The following is a 24651-nucleotide window of genomic DNA, read 5'->3' on the forward strand; positions in this document are numbered from 1 at the left end:
GAGACCAATGAGTTACAGTTTTATTATACGTATAGATAATTTTAATAGCAACGACAACCTTTTACATTCTACATATCTACCCATGCACCAAATAATTTTATTACACCTATATTCTAAACATAACATCATTCGTATGATAATTTTATTGCAAATACTATGAAAAGAGGGTAAAAGTGCAGATTATGGAGAGCGGAGACACTAACAATATGTGTAATATCATTCTAACGCACGCATTTGAATAATACTGTCGTTTCAACACAAAATGAGTGGTTCATAATGGAGAAAGTACTTGTTGAACAAATACTTCGTTTGTTTTTTTTATTGTAATAGTAATAGGTTTAGTATGAAATGCTAATTCTATGTATTTTAAAGTTAAATTTAATTAACAACAATAATTATTTTATTAAAGGGTAAATTTAAGTTAAAGTTTAAATTGATCAGCAAAAGTCTAGCCCTTCGTAGGTCTGCTTGGATGGTTTCCGTTTCATTCCAGTTTCCGTTTAAAGTTTTATACGTTTTCTCAATAAGAATGTTTCTTTTCTAAGAGTGGTAAGTCTTTTCTAAGAGCGTCGTATTAAAAATGTTACAAATACTATAACCAATTATATTTAATCCTAGCGGGCGCGCGCAGCTTCATCAAACATGTGTTCAATTAAATACTTATAATAGTCTGAATTTCAAATTTTATAAAAATTGGTCCCGATTTAAAATAAAATCTATATATACTTCCAACCCCTTATTTGCACCCTTAGGGGAAGAATTCTAGAAAACCATGAAACATGTGTTCAATTAAATACTTTTAAGAGTCTGAATTTCAAATTTTATAAGAATCGGTGCCGATTTAATTTTTTTTCCATACAAACTTTCAACCCCTATATCACCCCTTTAGGGTTAAAATTTTTCAAAATCCCTTCTTAGTGGATGTCCAGATTACGAAAGTAAACATCTGTTTAAATTTAACGTTTCTACCATTAACGGTTACGGCTGTGCGTGCGTCTTACCTCAGTCAGTGAGGACAAGTCCTTTTATATATATAGATTTTAAGAAATAAAATAGTGAGCAAAGGTAACAGTAACAGTAACATAATTATGTTTTAGAAGAATTCAGTTCATGAGAAAATGTGAATAGGGTACAAAAAAATCCCATGTTCCCTTTAAAAAGTAGATATTTTTTTAACAAACGTTACTTATGGTATTCCCGCTGTTCGTAAAATAGACTTCGCAACAAATAAATTGTTTTCTTTCCCTATAACACGCTTAGCGCGTCGACATAATTATTATAGGCCATTACGGAAAATAGCTTTGATTAATCTTGTGCGAGTATGAAAATAGGTAATTTGAAGCTTAATAACAATTCATAATATATTAAACATATATTTGATGAAAAATCGATTTGTATGAAAAATCTTAATAATATTACAATAAAAAATCCGGTTAAGTGCGAGTCGGACTCGCTCTTCGAAGCTTTCCTATCAATTTCTGGATTGTACGTCAACGCAGGTAGTACAATTTGAAGTTGACAAACCTAAATTTGCGGACTTATGCACTTATCTATACTTACTTATAATGCTCTTACTTAATATAGAAGCGGAAGAGTTTGTTTGTTTGTTTGTTTGTTTGTTTGTTTGTTTGTTTGTTTGTTTGTTTGTTTGTTTGTTTGTTTGTTTGTTTGTTTGTTTGTTTGTTTGTTTGTTTGTTTGAACGCTAAGATCTCTGGACCTACTGGATCGATTTACTTTGTTTTTGTTTTGTATGAAAGCAGTATTCTTCAGAAGTGCTATAGGCTATATAACATTACATTACACATATATACTAATAAATTAAAATACTTTCTAATTTGACATGCAATTTATTCTGCCATGTTAATAACAACCGTCGTCGCTACGCGACCGCGTTCGTACGCGGTAACGAATATTTTGATATTCATCCTTATGAAAATAAATATAATAGTCACTTTAAGCATTTCATCTAGATTGAAATTATATTTCTATAGAAATGATATTCTTATATTTCAAGCACGCGTAGCCGCGTCCGGGTCCGCTAGTTTTGTATAAAACGAACTATAATTATAAGTTTGCAACGAGTTTTTCCTATGAAATACCCATAAATTTTCACTTTTCGGAATTTTTCCTTTGTTTGAATTGTAAATTCTCGCTAATAAGGGGCTGTATTGATTGTGTTGGCTTTGAAGTTTGCTTGAAATGTTTTCACAGCTCCAAGGTACAGTAGACCTGATTATACCTATTGGATATAAATATCAGCTTGATACCTCCACGCGTTCCTGAGAAACAGGATCTTGACAGACAGACGGACGGACAACGAAGGGTTCCGTTTTTTCCTTTCGACGTACGGAACCCTAATAACAAATAAAAAATATTAAGCAACTTTTATTTGCTATTTTAAATTTAAAATGAAATTATAACGTTTAAGTTGTGTATGTTGCTTGTAATTCTTAGAGACAATAAAGTAGCATACGAGTAGAAAAATGAATGTATCCTAGAGCATTATCCTATTGGAAAACATAAACTGTAAATATTTCTATACTGAGAAACATTTGTATTTTATAGTTTTCTCTTTGTTTATTTTCACTGAAGCAATTTTAGAGAAGACCATTTTAAAAATATTCATCTATTTATCTCTTTTATGGTACGAAGGTAAGAGCGCGGCGTTAAGCTCCGCTCAACACGCAATGCCAAATAAAATTCGATGGAAGGTGAGGAACACAGAATAGGTTTCCTCTGCCTATCCTGCTGTATGCGGAATAGAGAGTGAAGACGAAAAAAGCACTATTTATTTAAAATTATAAACGTAACTAAAATATATGGAGCAAATAAAAAAGATACATTTTTAGTAATAACAAGATTGGGTATCTTCTTTTCAGAATGTGTTCAATGAGCATCAATAGATGTCTTTATTTGTGTAAGCAAAGGTTATCGTAAGAACTTTTCTTATGAAATTTCATTAATTTCTTTCTTTCAATGAGAAATCTATTTGAAACTCGTTAAGATAAAATGCTCTAGGTGCAATTATGAACAAACTTAATGAGTGTGATGGACATCCGAATGGAATAATTAAATTGTAAATTTTATAGTTAATCAACAAATAAAGTTATGAATAATAATATTTAAATTAAAAGTATTTATTTTTATAAATTAATTTAAAGTAATAAATTTAAACTACCAATTAAAAAAACAACTTTATAGTCTCCATGAATGACCACATGAATGTGTGCGGTAATAGTATTAGCAAGACGAGAAAATGTTAAAAATAAAATTTTCATTTCCCCGCTCCAGTAAGTGCTGCGTTAAGTACCGCCGCTTATGCAAAATGAATGTCTTAACATTAGGTTCACTCTACCTAACCTCCTAAGCTGAACAATATGTCAATTGTTTTTCGTTAACATATTTAATAGCAGACATTTTTTAAATATTTAATTATATAACGTCAAGACATCTTGTTAAAAGTGGTCAAAAGGCTCCTACGACATAGGACCTAACCACGGATTTTCAAATTTAACTTTCCCATACTGTAAGAGGTTAACGAGATTGTTGATTAATGTATTATTGAGTTAATAAAGTTTCCTTAGCCTAATCCTAAGTAAATAACGGCGTAAACTGATACAGTAAACGGCCGCGGTTGTGCCAAGTTGCATAAAAGCACCGTTACCAACGGCAAACAATCCGAAAGATAGGGGTGAGCCAAATAAAATAAGAATGACTTTAAATTTGACTCTGTCCACCCACAAAGGTTATATATGAAATTCCAATAAAATTGGAATTTGTTGGATTCTTTATTTAGTTGACCGGATAAAAATTATTAAAGATAAGATTTCTATATGCTTTTGGTATTCGAAAAATAGTTCATTGGTTTCTAGAAAATGTAGTTATATAAAAGAGACTATATTTTAAGTAAAATCAATTATATTTTACAAATCTAATTTGTAATTGTCATATTTTCGCTATTATTTTTACCTTACTACCCCTTCGCTATTATTACCCGACTACGTGACACAAAGGAGGGTAATGTGTTTATTAGTATTACTATGTATGTATGTGTTCCGTTGTAGAGACTAAACGAATTGATCAATTTTGATGATTCGTCTTAACTTTGCGAGTACCGCTAAAGACATGACAGTTCAGTTCAGTTCAGTTCAGTTAATTTATGGCGTTTCGAGCGTGCCAGTTCCGAGCACTAATCACTTCCCCAATGTCACGTTGTATGGAGAACACACGAAGGAGATTGTACAGTAAAAAAGAGATTGTATTAGGTCCAGTTAAAGTACTGCCTTCGTAGTATCGTAGAATAAGTATATAAAAATTATTTTTAGATTCTTTACATGATTTTTCATTTAAAATAGCAGTTTAGGATATATAACGGCTTAAATGTTTAAACAACCATTCGATAAGACGCATAGGTCATTACTTTTAAACTCTACAAATATACATTTTCATTGAAAAGTTAAATTGCATAAAAAAAATATATATGTAAATATTTCATCGTAAAGAGCACTTTTAACTTGAGTCTTATTTGTAAGCAGTCAAGCAAAATTAATTGTGAAAAATAGCGATGCATTGCTAGCTGCTATATACCTACTAGGTTAATTAAATATTATAATCTATGTGTAGTCCACTCGTAGCGCAGGGGCAGGTGTGACAGGTTGTGAGTTCGATTACCACTCGAGGAAATAAAACATTTAATATTTTATTTTTTTCGGTGGCATTATCCTTTATTAAATTACTTTAAACATTGTAAGGTATATTTATTATATTTGTCACTTTACTACAAAGATAATAAAAGGATTGACGTTGTAAAAGTTTTATATGTAATACAAAATAACAAATATATAGGTATATTACGTAATGGATATTTCGACAGTTCTGTTTCTCACGCATTCCAAATCTAACTTTAGATTAGTTTACGGATTCCATCTCGCTTTTGTAACTGAACTCAAATATTTCTAACTTCGCGTTTATTAATTTAAATACAATACACGTAGTTGTAAAATTGTTTCTTAGTAGAACAAATGCAAACATGCAATGGCTTTAGTCCTTGTTTGTCGGTATGACATTTAAATTATCTTTATTTCCCAGCTCTGGTAAGATATAGCGCAGTTCCTCAAATCACTACGCAACGTCCTGAAATTTAAGAAATAGTCAAGAACGGAGTGTCTCAACACTAAGTTATCTCTATCGAAGCCGCATGTAGGCTTAAAAAATAGATGTGTGTATGAAGTGATTTAATTTTCTTAGATTGACGTTTTTAAATATTTAAATAATTATCTACAAGCAAGAGATATAGTCCAAATGATAAAAATAAACCACCACCATATTAAAATTACAGATATCAAGAAAAATATTTGCCTATTCCATTAGTTCTTTAAATAAATATGCATCTCCCATATTCTATAAATTCCAGTCCATTTAAAAATATACTTTTACACATGAAGTATCAGAACAACGCTTGCATAACATAGCATAGGGCTTAAAGCTCCACATTTTTCTCGTCATCTAAAAGGGGTTTAGAAAACTTGAACCAGAAGTAGATTAAGTCAATAAAATTGATTTATTATAGCTAGCAAACAGTTATAAATCACGGCGAGGAGCCAACATCTACGCTTCACTGGTATTTTATATTGAGTAACATTAATACGTGATTAATTAAAAACATTAGAAGTTGGTAAAACATCTTTTGTTGGTTTTTTTTCTTTTCAGGGTTGGAAGAGGAAACCTAGTGTTGAGACACTTGGTACATCACTTTCCGCCGAAAATAAAGGTAAAATTTATACATATAATATTTATCCGTAATTTTAGCATATAATGATCTCATTTTAGCCCTTCCTCCTTGTTACCCTAAGTCTACGGCCTTGAGAAATTTATGTTTTTTTTCAGGCTGAAATTCGTGCAACTTGTGGAATGGAAGTTAAAAACGTTTTTAATCTCAGCCCGAAATGCCTATCTTAAGCGTAAGACTTTAAGAGCTGTCATATTTGGATAAACAAACGTTTGAATCAGTCGGGATTTCAAAAGAAAGATTAAGCAGACATACCTACTTAAAAGGAAGAACTTTATAATTTCATGAAATTTTATTTTTACTTTCTAATTATAGTTAACATAATAAAATACGGGCGAATATTAAATATGTAATTCAATATATATCTTCGAAAGTTCAATAAAAATTGTTTTCTATATCTTTCGAAAATTAATTCTACATTTCTGCAGCTTAGAGGAACCAGTTATTGACATTGGTATTTTTGACCAAAATAAACTGACTTCGAAAAGTTTCATAGCAAACAATATCTTTATAATTCATTAAATAAAAGAAAAAAAATGCTGTCACAGTATAAAAATAATGTGTAGTGCCTAACCTCTTAATAATTCATATAAGAAATGCAGATATTTTCAATAAAGCACTCGTTCTATATATGTTGTTCTAATATTATCTCATAACGATAACCGGAGGTAATATCAGATTTTAAAATTTGTTCAAGAAAAATATATAATTTATTTTTTTATTATTTAGTCAGTTCAATGTCTTAACCACGTAAATACCCTCAAAATGACGCATGCAATAATCGAGTTGTCCAAAATTACTATTTCCGAGGTAATTGTCGAGGATCCCTTAACCTCGTTGGTATAATTCCATCTAGGCCCAACCTGCGGGCGTCTCCGCCGGACATCGTGCCTACCCGAGTAAACAAAATTAAATGGAATCTTGCTGTATTTTCATAAACCACATCCAAATTATACCGATAAGCGGTTCACAGTAATTATTAATTATTATGTTAATTTTTTTTCTTTTTCAGTTCTATGCTGTATGTCGCATATAGCTGGGTAGAAGGAACCTTATGTTAAAACATTCCGTTCCCCACTTTCCGAAAAGTATTTGGGCCAATGCGTAACGGAACTCAAAAAATTAAAATACTAATAACTAATAATTCATTCTCATGAGTGGGAATCGAACTCACAACCGTCGTGTTTGCAGTCATACGCTTGTGCCTCTGGGCCACGACTTCGTCAGGATGTTTATGTATTTCAACAAGAAAATACACAAAATATAAAAATAGTAATAAGAAGATAGAATAGTAATAAAAAGAACTACTCGTACCTCTACAAATAAATCACTATTTAAAATATTTATTCGTACAATTTACAAGAAATTATAATAATAATTCACAAAATCATTCTAATATGAAAATTTTAAAATGTCAACAAATAAAATTCCATAGTACCTACGTAGTACGATACCATAGGCAATAAGCTGCTATGACAGATTTACGCGCTGTATCGCGCGCGACAGCTGCGCCGTGACGAGTGCTCTGCGAGTTGGACATTTTCAGAAACCAATTAAAAATTCTTTTTGTATACTTTAATAATGGAGGTTAAATAATAATTGTGCAAAGCATAACCGAAAACTAATGTTTTAATATTAAAATTTCAATTTGTGTTTATTGTAATACTTTCTGTAAGTAATATTTATAAAAAAGTATATTAAACCTTTTTTTATCTACGCGGAAACCGTTCAAATGTTGATCTAAACTGACTGACCACTAAACCATAACCACAATCCAAAGTTGCCAAAGAGGCATAGATTCGAATCCCGCTACGTAAAAAATTTATAAGTTTTCTAAGAATCCACTTTTCTTTGCAAAGTGTAAAAATAACACTTTAAATGTTTATTTACTATAAATCGTGATAATATAAAAGTAATACACCCATTTAAACGATAATAAATTTTGTACGACGGTCTTTAGAAGAGAATAACGTAAAAGCTTTGTCTTATTAATCTCTTCTTATTGTCCGTATTTAAGGATAAAATATAAGAAAATATTTTTTTAAATAAATCTATTCAGCTTTACTCTGTATCCCACACACAGCAGGGTAGCCAGAGGGAACCTAGTGTTAGGCCACTCCGTTCCCCACTTTCCACCGAATTCTGGACGCTTTGGGTGTCGAGTGGCAAAATTCAACGGCGTGCTTAGCCTCGACACCGAAGCGAAAAAATGAAAATATAAATTTAAATAAATAATGAGTGAGGATCGAACCCATAACCAGTTGATTTTACAGTCACACTTTATGCCTGTGCACCACAACCGGCCTCTTAAATTTAAAGTTTATTTAAATACGAAAGGTAAGTTGTTAACTTGTCATTTATGCTATTAAGACGAGCTCAATCCAAGATATAATAGATTCGAAACATGTTCCCGACACGAGATTAGCCCTTATCTTAATTACAAAGCTGTCCCAACGGAACAATGTCTTCCTTCTATTTCAAATATAAATAATAAATACACCAATTAGATTAACTATATTAGTAAAATTAATAATAAAATAATAATATAATTTTGCTTATAAACACATAATAAATAACATTTTTGTATGTTAGGAATTATAACAAATAAATTGAATTTGTTTTGAATACTGAAATATAGTCTTCTTTTGCTTTGGAAAATTTGGTAAAATATTAGCAAAGTGCAAAAAATATTCCGTTGATTGCAGTAGGTATAAGATAAGTTCAAGGTGCAATAAGAAATTACTGTAAATATTACTAAATAAATTTATGTGTAATATTTATATATCTTGAAAATATTAATTTATCTTTATATAAATACTAGCGGCCCACTCGCGGTTTCACCCGCGTGAAACGTTATTATGTATTTTTTTTATATGTTATTATTAATTTCTGTCTCCGTGACTACGTCCTAGTGACGTCTATGCAAATTTGAGACTCCTAGCATTTGTAGTAACGAAGTTTCATACAAACTTTCGACCTCAAAAACAACCCCTTAGAAATCGAATATTGCAAATTCCCGTCTTAGCGAGCACCTACGTCCTATAAGTAACTCCTATGCAAAATTTGAGATTCCTAGCGCATGTAGTTTCTGAGATTTCGTGATGAGTGAGTGACCTTTCCATTTTTATATATATAGATATCATGTAAATTTTGCAAAGTCCACATACTCGAGTAACTAGCGACATTTTTATTGTGAGCGCCGCGTTTTTCAAAAAGTTTAAAATTTAATTTTATTAATAAAATAATTTATTTTACTAACTCTCACGTTTCATATAATATAAAAGCAAGTAATGGCTGTTGTGGTAATTACTGCAAAAAGTTATCCAGCAACAGCTAGCTGATGAAGTGTTGCGACTCCTAGGCACGGGTAAGTGCACCGATTATAAACTTGGACGATTTTCTCATTTCGAGCCACTTCAAACTTCAAACTTTCAAACAAACTAAGTGTTCATTGCAGTTGTTTATATTAACCTTGAACTTTAGTATTTTTTTTGTAAAAAAAATGTAAAATTATTGACATATAAAAAAAATATTAAAAAATATTTTTTGATAATGACCAAAAGTCAAAACTTATTTTTAATATATTTTTTACTTATACTCATATTTATGTTATAGCATTAATTTTAATATGTCGTTATTATCTTGAAATTTAATATTATCGTAAAGACAAAAGATCTACTAAGACCTATTTCGTTTCACGTTGTGAGTACGAAATTGAGTTTCACAATCGTGTTCTAGACTTTTCAAGACTCCATAACCTCCCAACTTCTCCATTCTTAGAATAACCAGTTCCATTACTTCGTTCCACCTCACCCTCCCACAGCATACACATTTCTATTTCAAATATTCGTGTATCTGTAGATATCAATAGCTACTTCATCTTTCCGAGAGAACGGTTTAGAAAAATAAAGGCCCAATTGTTTTTTCTATTTACGCAAGGATCCTATAGCCCATCAAACCCTCATTCCTTCCATACATATTGTTGAATGCTTTGTTTACCATTCATTCGACCTAACTAAATGCCGAAATAATTTATCTTTGAATATGCATTGATTTGCTATGTATTATTTTTACTCAGAAGCAGAGGGAGACAGTGGGAGCCTAGTGTTAAGACACTTCGCTCCCCACTTTCCGCCGAGCCATTGCGTGTTGAGTGGCGGAACTAAACGCCGCCTCGACACCAGAGCGAAGAAAAGAAAATATTAAATAATTTATTTCCTCGAGTGGTAGTCAAATTCACAACCTGTCGCGTTTACGCTACGCCACAACTGGCCCGTAATATTTTATACAATAAATATAAATTTAATTTATTTATTTTAAAATATCTACCAGTAATCAAAAAAAATGTGATTAAAAGAGAAACTGAAGTGTTTTAAAGGGAACGGAGTGTGTTAACATTAAGTTCCCAGGTTCTCTCTGTCTACACTGCCACTGCCAAAAAAAGACACATTAATTGTACAAATTAAAAGATTGCCCCCTGGTTAATTTCAAATTAAATATTTATCTTATAACTTTAGTTAATACATAATGAAATCTCTACAAAGTTAATCTATTTTTGGAGTCCTATAGTCTTGTAACAACTAGGGCGAGATGAATAGAGCTACGTAATACCTAGTTCTCCGCTTTCTACTCGATATTTGCTTGCCTGGCGAGGAAATAAATGGCGACATCACCTATATAAATGTCCATATATGGAATCTGAATTTCATCATCGTACTACGTACTGTACCAGAATATAACAAAATATTTTCATATAAACCACAATGTATAGGTAATAAATATTTTGGATACAGCTATTAAATATCAATTTTCTTTATAAACCTAAAGATAAACGTATTTATATATAATAAAAAAATCTTTCACATTTTATTTTCTCAAACACTTTTAACTTTATTCGACAAACATAATGGTATGTTATTTGTTGATTATAAGTTGGTATATGTATGTACATGTACAAAAAATAAAAATCAGCTTCAGAATATAGCATCCTGCACACAGTAGAGTATGCTGAGGAGACCTAGTGTTTGAGACACTTTGTTCCCTACTTTCTACGGAATTCTGGAGATTTTGCGGATTGTGTGCTCTCTACGCAGCATTTTTCCTCGACACCAAAGCGAATAAAGATATAAATTTAAATAACTATTCCATTTCCTCGAATGGGAATCGAATTTACTACCAGTCGCGTTTACAGTCACACACTTGTGGCCCTGCGCCACGACTGGCCCCATTTAATATATCAGTACTTATTTATACATATATTTGTATTTACATATAAAATGTGAATTTTAATATGGGTATATATAGTTTTATACACACAAGTTTAAATTTCCTTCCAAAGCTCAAAACGTCGAGATTAAAATGAATCTTCAAAGTGCAAGATAATAACGATTTCCACGAAGTTTCAAATTTATCACGACAATATTAAATAGCTTTCAAAGGCGGTCAAACCTACATTGATAAAACTAAACTACTGCCTTTATTTTAACTTAAACACACGTTATATATGTTGATTAATAACGTTTAATATGAATATATTTTTGATAAATTTTATATAAACGAAAACTCATGTCACGATTTTCTTGTCGAATATTTTTCTTTAATGTTTCTGCAAATTGCCACATTAGATTTTTTATCGAATGCGTAAGATGTTTGAAAAATCAATTTCTATTTATACCTGATATACCTCCCTAATATATTTCGCCTCATAATTTAGAAGGTACATTTGTTGGTTAACCCTTCGAATTTGCTCCGCATTCTCCAGGGATTGTCCCTGGACAGTGTAGGGAGCTACGATAAGATGGGAGACTAAAATATTCATATAATACAAGTAATTATTGTTTCGCTGAGGAATTCTATTATTGTTTAAGATTTGGGAATGAGTAGGTATTGCTTTTTATTACAGTTAAATAGAATTATAGTTTATATTTAGGTTTCATGCTTTATATATTCTTAGGATAAGCTTTTTAGAGCCATGTAAATTTGGAATCAACACCTAAACGGTACTTCCCATACCTACAGTTATGTAATTTGGCACGAAATGAGTATTTACTACACAAATTAAGAAATATTTCGAAAATTCAAAGTTTATAGATGTTTCATAGAAAAAAAATTACAAACTTATATTTGAAGGTAATTTCATCCAAAGAAGTGTATATGTCCGCAAACTTAAGTTGGTAAAGTTTTATAAGTTGTACTTCCCGTGGATCTACAATCCTGAAACAGGTACGGAAGCCTCGGTAGGCGCGTTTGACTCGCACTTAACTGGTTTTTTTACCGAACGCGGCTACGGCCGCTTGAACTATACGAAATATTAGTTTTTTTAAATATATTTGTGAAATTATTTTCAGTTTTCAATAGAGAGATGCGTTAAGCAAGCTCGTTTTGGGTGACGTTTTCTAACAACAAACTTTGCAAATCGTTGCTTAGCAACGGCGGTTGTTATTAACATGGCGGAATAAATTGCATGTCAAATTAATAAGTATTTTAATATATTGGTATATGTCGAAAATACTACAAATATGAAAAAAAAATATACTATGTTCATCCCGAGTCCCTCAAGTATCTCTATATGAGTATTTTATCACAATTAAATTAGCGGTTTGGGCCTGATTGCGTAAAAGACAGACAGACAGACAGACAGAGTTACTTTCGAATTTATAATATAGGTATGGATATAAATATGTAAAACATTAATTTTGCTTACAATTTCACGGAAGACTGTTTATGTTTTATTCTTAACAACTAGAATTCTAATAGTATGTTTACATGGTGACAACTGCGTATGTGAGTGTACCTCTATACCACATTAGTTATTCATACAATGTCAGAAATCCTGCCATTGTACTACAAACTCCCATTTACTCATTTGTTAAACCATCTACAACTTAAGCGGGCTCTTGTTATAGTTTTAGCAAAACATGAAACTATTAAGCTCATTTCAAATGAAATATATTTGACATTTGAAGCGATTACGCTTTTTAACTTCCGCTAAAATAAGCCTTATTTATGGATGAATCAAAAAAATATGATATCGTTGTTATAATATTTCTTTTATATATGTCTTTGATCAACATAGTATGTAATTTGAGACCTTCATCAAATTATATATCAAATTGACCGAAGCAATGAACCTTTTGAATTTTTTGTCCATTGCTTTAATGTATTTTTATATAATTGGAACCTATATGTACATTCGCTTCCAAGGCAGACAACATTAAAGTGATTAATGTATTAAAATGTAAGAGAAACATATCTACCACTACTTTTATTACGTACCAGTGATCTGTTCGCGGCTTCGCCCGTTTATACTAGACAATTATTTGCCTATGAATCTGAATTACTTTTGTATTCTAATAAAATAATTAATTTAAAAACAATATTCATAAAAAGAAAAATTAAAATCGATTATTTTATCGCAATTTTGTCGATCAAAATACTTTTTATTTCTGAATTAACTTAAATAAAACAACAACTATTTTGTTACGGGAAGTTTGCTCAAATATAGTAGTAAAACTGCATTAAGATTGGTTAAGTCATTTCTAAAATTAGCGCCTAGACAAATGGACAAAAAAACCTTGTTATAGGCTGTTAGATTGGTAATTGTCCCTAATATTAGATTTTCACTTATATCTTTAACATACAAAGAAAGAAAGCAGTTACAACTTTTTTATATTTATAGATTCGTAGTAAGCAACAATTAAGAAATTGTTATTATATAGAAGGATAAAGTTCCCTATTTATTTAAAAGTTAATTTAAAAGTATTCTGCACTTATAGAAATCTATTTCTCTAAATAAATATTGTACCAATGTTGTACCGCTGTTAATGTTACTGCTACGTACTCAGCGGGCGAAGCGCTACGGGCGTAGATCCGTATTCAGATATGACCGTATGTTTGCCTAACCAAATATTCATTAATAGTTTTACGTACGAATAGTACCTACTTACTTATGCTAAATTTAACAGATATACGTATTTTAAATTAAATGAATCATTCGAATAATGGAATCGATTTAGAAGTTTAGAACTTTAAGATAATATTTTTACTTTTGTGGATTATAAACAAAATTTTGTTTTTAAAAGTTTATTTATGGCATGTTTCAAAAATTTCTTTGAACCGTATAATTTTAAACTTTATTAGTATTAGTATTTAATGAATATTTTTCAGAGACGAAGCCCTAAATCATTGGATTTTTTAAAATATAATATTTATTAATAATTAAATAAAAAAAAATAATCAGCTTTACGCTGTATCCCGCACACAGCAGGGTAGGCAGAGGGAACATATTTAGAAGAAACTACGCTCCCCACTTTCCGATTTTTTCGCGGTATTGTTTGTTAAGTGGCGGAACTAAACGCCGGGCTTTAGTCTTGGTGCCAGAGCGAAGAAATGAAAATATTAAGAAATAATAATTCGTTCCCTCGAGTGGGGATCGACCCTACAACACATCATTATTATTATTATTTTATCTAAAAATCAATAAATTTCAACCCACACATCAAATTTATTTTCTATAAACAATAATCAGTGGTAAAATAACTGTACAAAGAAAATATTTTGAGAAATATTTTAAATTTAGTTATGTCGCGCAGTACTCTGTTTACCTTAGTAATAAGTAATTTCGTAAGACCTCACAAGAGTTAAGAGATTCTTTGAATATTGACAAAGCATTTCAAATGAAAAATGTGGAACATTATATTATCCAAGTTCAAACCCATGTCGCTTATAATCAATTAATTATAAATAACTATTTTTTATATAACTCTTAAGTGAATATTAATTTTATATATTCCACCACTCAAGGTTTCAAGGCATTATCCAGAAAATTGGGAGGAAAATGAGAAGGGAAAGTCTTAACATTAGGCTCTTTCAGTGCCTAATGATACAGTGAAAATCTGTTTTACATAACATCATCATCAACGGACTAGGTTCCCTCCACCCACCACTAAAGTGGGTACTAAAGTGAACTCTGAGAAATGCCACGTCGGACTCCAGTATTCAACTGATAATTTAACTTTGTGTTTACTTTCAAATAATTCCTTACTATACAGTAAAAAAAATTAAATGCTAAGAATCCATCTCGATCTAGTTTTAAACAGTTAAGTGGCTGGATGCTCAACTTTGATTTACCAACAGGATATGCCCGGAACGTCATTATCGAGCTGCAATATTTTACTTCCATTACGGTAAAAGCTGTGCTGCATCTATTAAGAGATTCGTTTTAAATTATAACCTGAGCAAATTATATTTTAGACAATAACAATCCTAAAGTCTCTTAAATAATAATTTCATTTGTTCTGCTCATAACATGGTAAGTAGACCTGATGAGAACCTAGTGCTAGGACACTCACTTCCAATTAAAATACTTCTGTTCACTACTTTCCGCCGAATTCTGGAGGCATTGTCGCGTTTTGCTTCGACGCCGAAGCAAACAAATAAAAATATTAAATATTTCATTTCCTCGAGTGGGAATCGAACTCACAACCTGCCGCGTTTACAGTCACACGCTTTTGCCCCTGCGCAACAACTGGCCTCCAATTAACTTTTAATTGCTCATAAATATTTATAATGTACATTTCTTATTGATCTGGACAAGGCGTAAGATTAAGCTGAATCCAACATTGAAAGTTATTTGGGCGAAGTAATATCTTTCCTGTTTTTAAAAGAATATGCAGGTAGGTATTCGACATTTAAAAACAGCAACGTATTCATTGAAATAACTCATACAGTAAAATCCTCCCCACAATCTTACTATTGTTTCCAACATGCCAACGAACAACGCAAAAATAAAGATAGAATTGTTAGGTTTTATCGTATATATGAAAATGATTGTGGATTTTCAGCAATGGAAATTCTTGTAAGATAACCAAAATCTATATCTACAGACATATTATTGAATTGTATCTAACATATAATAAGAATTGCACTGAGAATAATATTTCTCCTATAGTATTTATATTAACGAAAAAAAATATATATTTATTTTTGCCCTTTTTTAGACATAACGTTATACACACAGTAATTAGGATAATATAAACAAAAGGATAACCGGAAATGTATGTAGACTTTCCTTTTCGTTCATAGTTTCATATTCTAGTAGAGCCAGTCATAGTAATTTTGAAATGATTTTATTTTATCTTAATGCTTATCTAGGACAATGAAAAGGTAGATGATATAAGAGTTACAACTGCATGTTTAAATTTCATCATTAAAGAGAAAAATTATTTTACGTTATAATATTTTTTAATACATACAATTCTTTAATGTATTATTTTGACGCAAGAATTTAAATTATATTGTATTTTAATTGTGACCTTGTAGTTTTTTTTCGTTATATTTTTATATCGTTTTAAAAAAGTTATCTGTTATTTTTTGTAGTCTGTTGTATATATTCAGTTTGTTTTAATACACCTACAAGATATTTATCTTCCATATATTTTGCAACCGGCATAAAAACTTTCAAATAACTTATCATAGAAATATTTTCTATATTATCTTACCTCTATCAACCGGATGTGGGAAGTAGCGCAAGTTAACCAGTACGTAAAACTGCACGACAACTAAGTCACAAGTCACTGAAAAAGTAGTGAGGGTTCGAAATGGGAGTTCAGCGGTCCTCCTTCTGTTGGTTTGGGCGCGCCAAAGTTGTGAGGGAAACGGTACGGGCGGCGCGCTTATATCCAAGGAGGCTGACTCCGCACGCATGCGCCGCCACCATTCATGACACGCTCTCAATGACCGCCCCCTCGATCATCGCTTTTGACGTTTTGTTAATTTCGAATAAATTAATTGACAGTTTTTTTTTTTTTTAATATTTCAGTTGATATTGTTCTTTTGTTTTTTTTTTTATGGTGCCCTAATTTTATTTTTAAATAATTTTGAAATCAATTAATTAAATTACAGTTTAACAAAATATTTCAGTTTTTATTAAATTTTTATTTAGATGTACGTATTTTTTAAAAATAATTATTAAAATTATATTTATTGAGATAAGCACAAAACTTGGCACTTTAAAAAATACTTGAAACAAGATTTTGTTTAATTTTTCATAATATTACTTTAAAATTAGTTGTACGTACGAGTAGAGAGTACCAATCAGTATCGGTACGATTAAATACGTGACCAAACGTCCCTTTTTAGACGGAATCTTTCCGTTTTTTAGCTTGTGTTCCGTTTTTTCGAAAAGACACGTAAATTTTGTCGGTCGAATTACATTTCGAATATCAATTTACGGCATTGTCAAGAAATAACTGAATGCATATTCCATTAACTTATTTCGGATTAGGTATGTCCACAAAAAAACGAAAGCACTAAATTATACCTTCGGTCATCTCTATATAGTAAACAGACTTCTAAAGAAACACCTTCTAAAAAACGAAAGACATAAAAAGTTAGTTTCTAATATGTTAATTAAAATTGAAAATTATAAAATCGATGTCCCGTTTTGAGCCAAACAAAGAATGGTCAGGCTAGGTATGCACACTAAAACTTACTTAAAAATATAAGTAGTTATTTTAGCGATTTATCGGCCAATAACTTTCAGATTTACGGACCTAAATCTTCGTTCAACTTAAACCTATCGAACGTCATAAGTTTCTTATAGCTAATGGAGGACTTAGGTCAGTTACGTTTTTACTTTTGCCCTTTTTTATTACATTGTAAATCATTCTTACAATATAAATTAAATAGTGGTCCAGTATACCTACGACGTATTTTTTTTCAGGTTTATGCTGTATCCCGCATATAGCATGTGTGCTCAATTTCCAAAAAAGGTGTATTTTATTAAATGCTAGTGTATCGACTACACTATAAAGAAATTGCGCTTAAAACTAAAATTTTAACTTAAAATATCACTAATTCATACCACGATGGCGCATCAGGGTTATACAAACAATTGCTACCTCTCGCATCCACATGATAAAGCTCTCTAAGGTAAGCATCGCACTGAAAACAGTAAAATCTTTACAGTTTACAGCCAGCTCTCAAACTCCACTCGAGAAAATGAAACGTTCATAAACTTAAACAAAACAATGACATGAGATTTATTTACCTAATTAAGCGTTTCGCTCTTTATGACAATGATGTTTTCTTATTAGGTAGGTCTCTGTTAATTTATTGTTTGTTTGAGACTTAGTTTTGTAGATAAGTGTATAGGGGAGAGTGGGGTAGCTCGAGTCACTGTTGATTTGAGAAAATCTTGAAAATGTAGTAGTGCCTAGTAGAAAAATCTTAAAAATGTAGTAGTATTTTGAATTTGAATTTGAATTTTTTAAAAACACCAATTTTGAAACCTTTTTGAAAGTATCTCTTATAAATGATGATTTACTATAATAATTAATGACAGATGTCATTAATTATTATAGTAAAAATAATTTCTCAATAATTTCAGCTCACTGGTTGATCTGAGTTCGCCCATTCTAAATGTAGTCGAACCAGTTCCAAATATTAAAAAAATATATGTGTTAAAATTGTAAAATGAGTAAAAATATGCAAATATAGACCAGAAACCTATATAAAAATGTATATGCAAAACTATTTGTACTTTACCAATCTGGTTTGACAAAGAGCAAAAGCAAGAGCTTTCAGGAACTGAACATAAGCTACTTTACTTTAAATTTTTATTCTATATAACGCAATTAACGGCTTTATAAATATCTTTACATATAAATAAAACACAAAAACAGAGAAGAACTCGACGCATTATTTATTAGACTGTTGAAACATGAATAATGCCATGAGAGTTAAATATTTCAGAAATACGAGTAGGTATATGTATATGTACTTATTGTTTGGTGAAATATAATTTTAACTTTTATCTCCCATGAGCCGAAAACCTATACTGTAAAATTTTCAATGAATATAATGAAATATTCTGATATTTTTTATATTATTTCATTAGAATTGTGAATATTGATCATAAATCTTACATTTGTTTTTCATGGAGTAAGTCATAGGATCAATTCGTATGATTAGGAGAAAAATACAAACAATATAAACGCAATGTTAATAAGATAAAAATAATATATTTAATTGAAATCAGTCGCGGCGCAGGGTTTCGATTCCCATTCGAGCAAATGAAATATTTAATATTTACATTTTCTCAATCTGGAACAACACGCAATGCCTTCAGAATTTAATGGAAAGTGGGAAACGGAGTGTCTTAACACTTCCCGGGTTCTCTCTGCTATGTGCGGGTACAGCGCGAAGACACAAAAAATATTATTTTGCAGTATAAATCATGATTATTACTTACTTTTATATTCAAAACCATAGTGAACACGTCGGTACTTTCACATAATAATAACAGTGGTCGCATTGTTACTAAGTATCTCGTCGCGTGACAGCAACTACGAACAACACGCTTATAAAATCTTTAATCTAATCTAATTTTAATCAGCTTCACGCTGTATAACACACAGCAGGATAGGCAGAGGGAACCTAGTGTTACGACACTCTTTCGTTTCGTTCTCATTCTGGAGGCCTTGAGTGTTGAGTGGCAGAACTCGACGCCGAGCTTTGCCTCGACACCAAAGCGAAGAAATGGAAATACACACGTAATTATATATTCATTTCCTCGAGTGGGGATCGAACCCACAACCGTCGCGTTACAGACACACCCTTGTGCCGCTGCGCCATGACGACCTCTTATGCAATTTGGTTTAGAGTTTTAAGTACTTACCTAATAGTTTCTAGGCAAAATATCGATTACTGATATCGCCATTGAACTATCAAGGTCTCAAACACGATATTTGTCTGTATGTATATACATATATATACATGTGTATTGGTGAGAACGTGTAACAATGCAGTAAATTGATCGCGCGATACGAATGTTTACTATTAAACAAAATGTCAGCCGTCGTCGGTCAATGAACTTTAGTCGCAAATATTTGAAATAAAAAAATCACTAAGGACAAACTTTATTAAGTGACTTATCATAATGAAAAGAATAAGAGTACAACTTATGATAAAAGTTGCTTACTTAAAAACAACTTCATCATTATACATCGGTACTACGACATCACTATCTAAGGGAATTGAAATAAAAACAATATTTTTATAATACCAAATCCAAACAACCCAAACAACAATTATTTGATACAGCCATCCGGAAAAAGGACACTTTATATTTTAAAGAGGCTAAAGAACTTAATGACGACAAGAAACTCAAACAACTGTAGCCAAGCAAAATTTATTGTAAATTCATTTGTCGACATTATATGCTAGAAAATTAATAGGCATATTTTATTCTTACAGATGGACTGAAAACATTCCCTCATTAAATCATAGAAATAGTGATGTTAATTTACAAGTTCCGCTTAAGCGGAAAATGGAAGCGAAGTTATTTGCATATATCACAAAACCGCTTTACCATACGGACATAATTTTAAAGGGTAAATAAAAAAAATAAAGAACATTAACTTTTCTTACATTTCAAATTAAAAATCAAATTTTCAATCAAGCTCTTAAATTAAGAATTACCTACATTTAAATAAGGTACATTTTTATTTCAAACACGGCAGTTGGCACAACCCTCTAATCAACGCCATTACGAGCTCAATTCGTATCGCCTCCCCTGATGGCTTTTTCTTTATATTTCTACTTTCTTCATTTTTACAATATTATTAAAAAAAATACGTATTTATCATTTAAAACTTACGTTATGTTCAATATATAATCATATAAACAATATCAATAGAAATTAAAAAATATGTGCCCTATAAATCAGCTTCACGCTGTATCTCACAAACAGCAGGGTAGGCAGAGGAAACCAAGTGTTAAGACACTCCGTTCCCCACTTTCTGCCGAATTCTGGAGGCATTGCGTGTTGAGTGGCAGAACTCAGCGTTGCGCTTTGCCTAGACACCAGAGCGAAGAAATGGCAATATAAACGTAATTAAATATTTCACTTCCTCGAGTGGGGATCGAACCCACAACCGTCGCGTTATAGTCAGACCCTTGCGCCGCTGCGCCACGACGGCCCCTAAAATTTTCACGTCTCCTTACTTTTTACGAGGCTAGCGATTAATAAGGCGACAGTAAATAATTTTATTGACTACTGTCAGATCATTAATATTAAATGCTCCATAGAATTGAGTTTCCATTTTTATGTCATCGCTATTTACTTATCGTTTTCTGAAAATCTTGGAACGGAAAACTTTTCTTTGATTATTCAAACATTTGTAGATAAAAAATGTAGTAACTAAATATTTATTTTTCTATTTGTACAAAGTAATTGATTATATAATAAACTAAAACAAACAATCAAATTTCTTTATAGTTACTTCAGGCTTTGATTAAGAGCTTTCCGAAGTTAGAAAATGTGGCTCTCTCGCTCTCTTTCTCTTTAAAGAATTTTGATTAGGATTTTTATCGTTCCACAAGAATATTTCTTTACGCTATTTTTTTTTTATATAATATTTCTATTTCATATAATATAGATTATAATAAAAATATTCATCTACTTAGTACGGTGGTTTTCTTTCGAACAACTTAAAAAGGAGAAGACTCTTAATTTTAACAGTTGGGTAGTTTTTTTTAATTTTTGCTATATAATTTTTAAGTAAAAATATAAGTCGTTTTTTCACTTGTATTTAAAATAATAATTTTAAACGTTGTTAATGTATTTCATATATGTCAATATACTGTCACTTTTACTGAAATAGTCATAAAATTTTAACTGAAAAAAATCTTGTGAACTAAAAATTATAAATTAATAATAATGCTATAATAATAAAAGGATAAATTATTACTTCCATAATATGTAACAAAATATATATTGTATTATAACTGTATGTGTATATAGCTATAGATAAGTGTCTTTTAACTTCTCATCTCTTTGAAATGTTTAGATCTACAATTACTTATTTTATTTTTACATAATTATTAGATATTTTTGTCGATTTTCGTATTGTTTTGCCGAAACACAGGCTTAAATTTGATGCATCTAAGGAAGCTTAGTAAGAAACGAGCCGCGTCCAATTTTGTCCCAGAAAATAGAGAATTTTGACTGTTGGACTTATTTCTCATTTTATTAACATTATGTACTTGTCTTAGTATCATTAAAACGTTTGATACTGATCTTAATTTATTGTCAATAATAACAGCGTCATAGAGCTGCCATGGTGCGAGGCTGCGCTAAATTAACATTTTAATTATATGTCCACATCGCTTGGTCCTTAACTTTCATCTGACCAACCATGACACATCGGTGATTACTATACAATGTACCGTGTGACATCCAATCACGTGTATGACAAGCACTCAATAAAATTTTGTATTTCTAACTACGCGTCAGTTTCGGGTTAATTATATGCATGAGAGTACGTTTTTCTTTTATTTTTCAGCTTCACCCTGTATCCTACTTATAGCAGAGTCCTATGTTCTAAGGAACCTAGCGTCAAGACACTCTGTTAGCCACTTTCAACAGGATGAGGCATTGCAGATAAACTAACAACAAAAGTTTGCATTGTAGTAGTATGTGAACGTCTATAGGTTTCTCTTTCTATAGCTTTAATAGAACGCGCAAACGTAATAACCAAAACGTGCATGCTTATGCCTTGCCACGTTCTCATAATAAAGAATTTCATGTGTTAAAACATATCTTAAAACATTAAAAGCAGTTTCACGCTTTTTCCCGCAAATCTAGGTAGTATTTACACTACGTTCGGGTTTCCTAGTTTTCACCTATTGAAATGAATGAAAATATTTTTTATATAATTATGGAACTCACAACAGTCACGTTTACAGAGGCTTTCCCACTACGCTACCATAATCTCAAAAGAAAATTCAATTAATAATGTAAATAACATTTTATATTAGTAGAAAAAAATTATGGGATATGAATTAGACCTATTATAGGTTATTGTACAGGTTGTGTTTTTATAAATAATTTTAATTTACTTAATTAAACAATAAAAAAACTGTACGAATTATAATTTTCAGATAATGTCCTTTAAACAACAAAGCGCCAAATCGACAATCAAAATAACTTTAGATACGAAAAGTTTGCGCCATCTTACTCCAGACCATAATAACCTCATCATCTACACGTTGCTCACTTTCCTTGTGGTTCTAGGAATATACTTTCTGACTAAGGATTGGAAGGGTTTCACAGCACCTGAAGAAGTTGATATTGGCTCCGTAAGACTTAGGCCTCGTGGTCGCTATCGTCGAAAGGCGTATTTAATGTCAAGCTAATCTCGTACTTAATAAATTTCACCTTATTTTTACATTATTGTTTAATATTTATCGTCTGTGTCAACGTCTAAATCTTTTAACTCCTTGTAGATAACACTTAAATTGGCAAAACAAATAGTGTTTGTTTTCTCCTTTTTATGTGCACTAGTTGACGCTAAACCAAATAATCTACCTCTTTGCACTAAGAGGTCTCCAACGCGCACGGGACACTTTCCAAAAGTTTGAACGCATATCGTTTTATTTTTATTTGAAGAACGTAATATATCAGGGCTAGTATTGTTTGTATTGTATTCAGCAAGTTGTAATGACAGCGTTCTTCCACCGCGATGAGGCCTGCCAATTATGTATAATTCCTTCTCTACATCTAAATGGAATCCGATTTTTATTGTTTGTATACAATCACCAATATATTCTAAGCTAGATAAAAGTACTAAACTGCTTGTTACTGCGTCTTCATAGGGAATGAGATCGACAACGCCTATTGAAAAACCTTTCTTACATCGAGGGCTGAAAGTAGTAATAAAATTTAAATATAAGAATAAAAAACAAATCACCTCCACGCTGTATCCTGCACACAGCAGGGTAGGCAGAGGGAACCTAGTGTTAAGACACTCCGTTCCCCACTTTCTGCCGAATTCTGGAGGCATTGCGTGTTGACTAGCAGCCGCGCTCAACGCCGTGCTTTGCCTCGACACCAGAGCGAAGAAATGGAACTATACATTTTAGTAAATATTTCATCTCCTCGAGTGGGGATCGAACCCACAACCAGTCGGTTTTACAGACACACTTTGTGCCCCTGTGCCACGACTAGCCTCGGACGGATTTGGTAGTAATTCGAGCTCATACTTACTTATACAAGCATTAGATTATATTATTTAAATTGTTAACTACTAGCTATTTAAACACTTACTTGGAAGGATTTCCTAGCCTTAAACGGACAGGCCCTGACTTCAAGCATAATTCGTTTGCTAATACAGACGAAGTAGATACAACAGCCCCTATACAAATAAGTTCATTCGTTGAGACCGAGTGAATCCTAGCAGCAAAAGGATATTCATCCACTTTAACCAAGTTACATTCAATTTCAACGTTAGTATAAATTGAACCAACATCAAATTCTCTATAATGAAGAATCAAATTAATAAAAACTAGGGCCATAGTTGCCACAAATATAGTAACGAGAAATGAAATTATTCCTATTTTACTATTGTTGGAGCGGTCGTCCCACGGTTGATTTATGAAATTAAAAGTAAACGCGTACTCCTCTATATCGGATTCTTCGATTACCTTATTACTTTCTGGCTCATGTTCCATTTTACTGTATCTATCTATATATTTGACAAATTGATACAATATAAATGGCAAATTATTGAAATCAAGTAGGTTTATATATGCTTTAAATACTTACAAAGCTATAATTCCATATACAATTTGTTATTCATTTTCTAAAGCAAATATACAGAGCCAGACTTAAAGGAGGGTAGGTGGGGCAGCTACCCTCTGCCCCTACAAAGAGAAAAAAACGTTTGAATAGTTTTTTTTTCGGATTTTTAGCGACAATACTTGACAAAATTATATTGCTACGTTATTATATACTATCTACTATATTTTTTTTTATTCTTTTCGAACATTTGATTACTAAAGTTATGAAAGTTCCGTTAGC

The 24651-nt window shown here is 31.4% G+C and overlaps 2 protein-coding genes across 4 annotated transcripts in view; both read right to left on the reverse strand.

Annotated features, from left to right (window-relative positions):
* The window catches only part of Dh44 (corticotropin-releasing diuretic hormone 44), a 49613-nt gene extending 33166 nt beyond the window's left edge, over window positions 1-16447 (reverse strand). For all 3 annotated transcript variants that reach the window (XM_085193246.1, XM_085193247.1, XM_085193248.1), the window contains exon 1: window positions 16289-16447. The gene's annotated coding sequence lies outside the window, so the exon portion shown is untranslated. The remainder of the gene's footprint in view (window positions 1-16288) is intronic.
* Window positions 16448-22280: 5833 nt separating this feature from the next.
* LOC146534539 (uncharacterized) lies at window positions 22281-24302 on the reverse strand. Its single transcript, XM_085193102.1, has 2 exons — window positions 23899-24302; window positions 22281-23495 (listed from the first exon to the last, which is right to left on the reverse strand). Exons 1-2 carry the CDS (start codon window positions 24300-24302, stop codon window positions 23030-23032), a joined length of 870 nt encoding a protein of 289 aa, XP_085049228.1. The 3' UTR covers window positions 22281-23029.
* Window positions 24303-24651: the final 349 nt, after the last annotated feature.

The sequence above is a fragment of the Heliconius melpomene genome, chromosome 11, assembly GCF_056956725.1.
Source record: "Heliconius melpomene rosina isolate 202511_hmr_F chromosome 11, ASM5695672v1, whole genome shotgun sequence".
Classification (NCBI taxonomy): domain Eukaryota; kingdom Metazoa; phylum Arthropoda; class Insecta; order Lepidoptera; family Nymphalidae; genus Heliconius; species Heliconius melpomene.